General features: G+C 47.6%; 1 protein-coding gene across 1 annotated transcript; it reads right to left on the bottom strand.

Moving 5' to 3' along the window:
- Positions 1–1,471: 1,471 nt before the first annotated feature.
- On the bottom strand, positions 1,472–5,581 carry LOC148669110 (serine protease FAM111A-like). Its single transcript, XM_088631751.1, has 2 exons — positions 5,272–5,581; positions 1,472–3,366 (listed from the first exon to the last, which is right to left on the bottom strand). Exons 1-2 carry the CDS (start codon positions 5,308–5,310, stop codon positions 1,636–1,638), a joined length of 1,770 nt encoding a protein of 589 aa, XP_088487877.1. The 5' UTR covers positions 5,311–5,581; the 3' UTR covers positions 1,472–1,635.
- Positions 5,582–5,957: the final 376 nt, after the last annotated feature.

Genomic DNA, 5,957 nt, shown 5'->3' with positions numbered 1-5,957 from the left:
TCTGGTACTACCGTTGTATTCATGGAAAAAAAAACACAAAAAGCATACTAACAACATTTATTTTTTAAAACAGTTATAATTCAAAATATTTTGCTAACAATGTTATTTTACCCTATTTTTTCTTTGTGTACTTAACTTATTTTCTAATAGTCAGATTTAATGTCAGATTGTCAGATTTAATGTATATTTAAACAATGAAAATATATTTTTTACAAGATGCGGGGAAAAGTGCCTTGGGAAAAAAGACCTGCTGATCTGTTCTACATACCAGGAAGGCAACAGAATATGATTTTATCTATTCGAAACGTGTGTTATCTTTATGAAATTAATGTATTTTAAACATTTAATTAAGAAGTAAAAACCTTACAGCTTACACAAAGATTCCAAGATGATCAAGAGGAAGAAAAAACAATTTTTTAAAAAATATAAAAAGTGGTTATTAACTATCGAAACCTGTTTTTATAGCTTTTAGCTTTTAAGTCGTGCAATGTCTAAGTAAAGCAGAAACACATCATTATATCTCATTTTTTATTTCTTTTTTAAAAAAATTAAAAATTGTTTGCCCAGCCTACGGCAGTGGTAGCACTGTTTCAGCACACAGGCAAAACTAGCCAACAGCTATATCACCCAGCAGCTCCCAGCTCCCAGCTCCCAGCTAGCTGCCCAACTAGAGCTCAGCAAGTGTGAGCCTGGTCAGTACCTGGAGGGGAGACTCTGGGGGTTGAGTGGTGGCACTGTGGCTAAGGATCTGTGCCTGTGGTTGGAAGGTTGCTGGTTCAAATCCCACAGCCAGCAGGAATCTTATTCTGTGGGGCTCCTGAGCAAGGCCCTTAACTCCAACTGCTCCAGGGGCACTGTACAATAGCTGACCCTGTGCTCTGACCCCAGGCTTCTCTCCCTGTCTGTGTCTCATGGAGAACAAGCTGGGGTATGCAAAAAGATGAATTCCTAATGCAAGAGACTGTATATGGCTAATAAACTGATCTGAACTTATCTTATCCTGGGAATCACTATGGCTGCTGCTGGAAGAGGTGTTAGTGGGGCCAGTAGGGGGCACTTACCCTACAGTCTGTGTGGGTCCTAATGCCCCAGTATAGTGATGGGGACACTAGACTGTGAAAAGGCACTGTCGCATCATCCAGGTGGGGGCTGCATTTTGGTGGTAGCAGTGGAATTCCCCATTACCTATAAAATCTTAGAGCAGAGTGTCCAGAACTACAGCTGGGAACGTGACTCTATAGTTTGTGAAAACGTTCTGGGCATAAGCTGTTGCCGAAGAAGATACAGTAAACACGACATCTCTCTTGATAGCGCGTGCGGGTGGCAGTGGTTCCTTTAGCGGAGAAGACGTTTTTAGTATCAAACAAGAGGAAGTGGGTGTCGGGAGCAACTTCAGCAAGGGGCTTCTAAATGCATCTCTGTTGAACCGCGAGGGAATGACGTTTGAGATCGGCTGACTGGGACAGAAAGTCCTGTTTGGCTTCCCGAAAGTCACTCTCCTCGACCTTTCTGCCTCTTGGTTTTCGCACAGGGCTAGAGGACCACGACTTTGGCAAAGTTTTTGACAATGAGGGCGAGATCTTTCTTGTGTGTCTGCAAGAGTCAAGTATTCAGGTTTTGCAGCTCAGACTGGAATTAGGTGTTGTTGGCACCCTGTTGCAAAAAGGTCTGCAGCTCCAGGTTGATGTTTGCCGAACGTGTGATCCAGTCCAGAGTGCGGAGAAGCTCTGGTCTCCATTTGGCACCAACTATGACTTTCCCGATGATACTCTTGAGGACCCTCCACATGGGCACAGAGTATTCGATGATGCTCTTTTTCTGCTTGCCTGCAAGGTAGGCGTAGCCACCGGTGTGCATAGCTACCAGTCTTCCGTGCTCGTCAAACACCGGGGAGCCAGAAGAGCCATAGAAGAAGAAAGTGTTGTAGGTCAGCAAAGTGTCGTCACTCATTTTGGAGATATCCAATTGCAAGACCGTCTCCGAAATTATGTGCACATACTCCCTGTTTTCATCCACGTGGCTCTGAATGGCGGCGTCCCGGTTCACAAACTCGATGATGGCACACCGGTCATGCTTCTTGACCTCTGGGTGGCCAATGATACAAACGCCGCCTCTCACTGGAGGCCAGCCAAATGTCGAGAGGAGAGACTCTGGGAGGTCTTTATCCTCCCAGAGCTCCAGTAAAATATAATCCAGGTCCTGGTAAGCCACCACTGGTTCAGGTTTTATTTCCCAGAGCTGCCCGAGATTGCCAGTGTCTAAGTGATCAAAAGTACAGAACAGGTTTTTCAGGTGGTTCTGAACCACGTGGAAGTTTGTGAGGACAAAGTTGCCGAAGAGCAGGAAACCGCTGCCCTCAGGTTCGCTGTCGATGAAGATGTGACAGACATAATCGCTGAGTTTGCTCAGCCACTTCAACTTCCTCACCTCCGAAAAGCACTCTGTGTTCTTCCCAAACTCCTCTCGGATCAGCTTCTGCACGTCGTTGAAGCTCTTGCCTTCTGTCTTTAGCAGGTGCTGGAGCAGAGCTTTGAATTCCGACCGTAGATGCTCCAGGACCTTCTCGGAACCCTTGATATGTCGGTATCTGTGCTTCTGCGAAGACAGGAGGGCGGACGTGATCACAGAGGAGGCCTGGGCTGCTGAGTTCTCTGCTGGATGCGCGGGATTGTGGGGATCAGCCGCAGGATCTGTGGGAACAGGCTGATGCGCCGCAGGATCTGCTGTCGCAGGTTCCGTTTTCACCTCCTGTGTTGGTGGGTCTTGTTGCCTGTTTTCAGTCGAAACCCTAAGGGTGAACTCCTCCCCCTGCAGGCTGTCGACGACGCACGAGAGCTCGACCACATTCTCCCCAGAGAGTACGCACTTCTTCAGAAACACGACCGGGTGAAAGCGGCCGTCTCTCCGCAGCGCGTCCTCGACCTTCTCCCCTTCAAACGCGCAGACACAGATGTTCCCACACTTCTCGTGAGCAGGGTTTCCCATCACTCTCCGGCCCCTGGTTCCTTGAGGTCTGATGTAGAAGGTGACCTGTTTGGTTTTGTGGTAGCCCCAGACCGATCCACTGCACTCCGGAGCTGGTACGTCCGCCTTGTTAATGAAACTTAAATTAAAATGCTCATCCTTTTGGATGAAGGAGCAGGGCACGTGTGGGGCCACGGCCCCCCTCAGGTGTTTCGTGCCCACGATGACCAGCACATTCTTGAGCTTCTTCCCCTTTGCTAACCTCATCCCCAACTGAAACCTCTGGCTCCGGTAGAGCGAGTCCAGCACGCTACCAGCAGTCAAGCAGGTCACCATGTGAGGAGGATCACAGTCAAGGGAGAAGGTGAAGGAGTGGGCGTGTTGTGTCTCCTCAGTCTTCACCTTCAAACACAAAGCACACAACAAGCGACAGAACAACATCATCATTGTGGTAGAACAGAAGGGACTTTAAAATCCCTTCGTTCAGGTTCAGGGTCATGGGGGGAGTTGGAGTCTATCCCAGTATGCAATGGGCTCAAGGGTGGGATACAGTCTGGACATGTCCATCACAGGACACACACAGACACTCACACACCCTGGACAGGACACCAGACGCACACACCCCGGACAGGACGCCAGTCCATTGCAGGACACACACACAGACGCACACACCCCGGACAGGACAGTAGTCCATCACAGACACACACACCCTGGATGAGACAGCAGTCCGTTGCAGAACACACACACTCACACACCCTGGACAGGACAGTAGTGCATCACAGGACACACACACCCCGGATGGGACAGCAGTCCTTTGCAGAACACACACACACACTCACACACCCTGGACAGGACAGTAGTGCATCACAGGACACACACAGACAAACACTCACAAGCTCTGGACAGGACACCAGTCCATCACAGGACACACACAGAAAGACACAGATACAGTCTCACAAACACACACTCACTCACACCAGGGCCAGTTTTCCCAGAAGGCAATTTAGCTGAGAAAACCGCAGCATCTGGATGAAACGCATGTGAACTAGGTGTGACCATGCAAACTCCACACTGGCAATACTCTTGTGTGGGATCAAAGATCCATCACACCATGCCACTCAAATGGTATTGGAATCATCATCATCACTGGGCAGCTTTAATCTGCCCTTAGTCTGTGTTTTTGGTTTTCAAACACTCCAGCACGAAGTCTGAGGGGCTGGGTGAGCTAACTGAGCTCAAGCGAAATTTCTTTCCCATGAGTCACCACTCTCTTCTAGCCTGTGCGGTTTACACAAGAGACAACACCACCTCTAGCTGGCCAGTGTCATCTCGGAATACATGAAGTGTATTATACATTATCTAAGTACACCCAGACCCCGGTATCCTCACCTCACCCGCTCTTGAAAGTCTGTTCGGAAGCCTGGCAGATCGAAATTCGAAAACAAACATCCCGTTATTTCTTATGGGGAAAATTCTGTCACCTTTCCAAACCGAAGACCAAAGTTCACTCAAAAACCCACTCTAAACATATAATACCACACTGACTATTCCAGCAAGATTAGTGAGCAACACAGTTCTACTCAAATAAGCCAGCTAGAGCTGTGAAATAATGAATGATACCCTACAGTGGATATAAAAAGTCTCCACACCCTTATTGAAATTGCAGGTTTTTGTGATGTAAAGCCAGTAACCAAGATAAATCATTTTTCCATCTTTAATGTGACCTTGGAACCAACAAAATCCAAGAGAAAAACAAATAGATAATTATTAGGAAAAATAATCTAAATTAAAAAACCTACAACACCTTGATTACTGGCTTTACGTCAGAAAAACCTGCAATTTCAATTAGGGTGTGGAGACTTTTTATATCCACTGTATTAACATTTTTCAGTCTGTTGTGATAGATCGCTATCTCGGCTAGAATGACGTGCGCACTGTTGTCGACTGCTCAATAAACTTTTTATCTTCCTTAAGACGCCATAATGAAGAGCAATTACAAAACAGACACACGCACATAAAAAACAGCTTTCGCTGTGATCTTAGACAAAAATGTCCTTCACCTCAGTGCCACAGAAACACACCGCTGTTTGGAGGCGCTGAATGTAAGTGGTTTTCGGTCCAAATCGGTCACTTTCAAGCTTCAGTGTTCGGATCATCGAAATTTCGTTCGTATAACGAGTTACAAGGTACAAGTTGTTTATGTTCCGATTAGCGAAGATTCGTGTACTGGTGTATGGGTGTATATTACATTGATATATACAGTGTGTTTTGCATCATTAGTCCGATAACGATTTAAGAGACAGTTACCTTTCCGCCGCTGGCTGCTGGCTGGAGCTTGGGGTCCATCTGTAACAGAAGGACAAAGAACAACACCTCTGTGATCCGGACACCTTGCTGCCGACAGAACACAGCCGAAAATGAAGCCGTAGCCCCCCCTGTCAAGTCCAGACTCTTATGGGGTCTTCAGGGCTGGAGCTGATGCTCTGTGAAACCTGCACCCCGCTTTGAGTCACTCGGCTGCAGTAAGTTTCGTTTTCCCAGTCCGACGAGATCCGACAGATCTGTGAAACCTGCACCCCGCTCCGGTCCTCTTTGAGTCACTCGGCTGCAGTAAGTTTCGCTTTCCCAGGTGCTGGAGCTGGAAGCGAAACTAGCTTTCTGGCAGAGCCCCGCCTGGCCGTTTCACAACGCAGCGCAGGACTCCACCCCTCGGCGCCGCAACTCGAACTGGATCGGATTCTCTCCAGATATTACACTACAGCGTGTGAACTGAGATAGACGGAGAGAGAGATCGCCACAAGGGCCGGGGTGAGGTCAGAGTTTCACCCCCCGTAATAAATCTTACTAATATAAAGTCGAGTATTGTAGCTCCGTGAAGTCCCCCCTCTCCCGTCCCTACAAACAGCACCTGCAAATACAGGCAGTGCAGACAGGATGCTGAAAGAGACATTGTAGACAAGATACACATAGTGCAAAGTGCAGATAGTGCAGAT

The sequence above is a fragment of the Lepisosteus platostomus genome, chromosome 5 (genome assembly GCF_059453375.1).
Source record: "Lepisosteus platostomus isolate fLepPlt1 chromosome 5, fLepPlt1.hap1, whole genome shotgun sequence".
NCBI lineage: Eukaryota > Metazoa > Chordata > Actinopteri > Semionotiformes > Lepisosteidae > Lepisosteus > Lepisosteus platostomus.
The sequence above is the reverse complement of the archived record's forward strand: the minus strand, read 5'-3'. Positions and strand labels throughout refer to the sequence as shown.

Excerpts from the sequence above, each read along its gene's own strand:
- LOC148669110 (XM_088631751.1), bottom strand. The coding sequence starts at position 5,310 with ATGGACCCCAAGCTCCAGCCAGCAGCCAGCGGCGGAAAG. Across the intron at positions 3,367-5,271 it reads CAGCAGCCAGCGGCGGAAAG|GTGAAGACTGAGGAGACACA; the intron begins GTAACTGTCTCT and ends TTGTGTTTGAAG.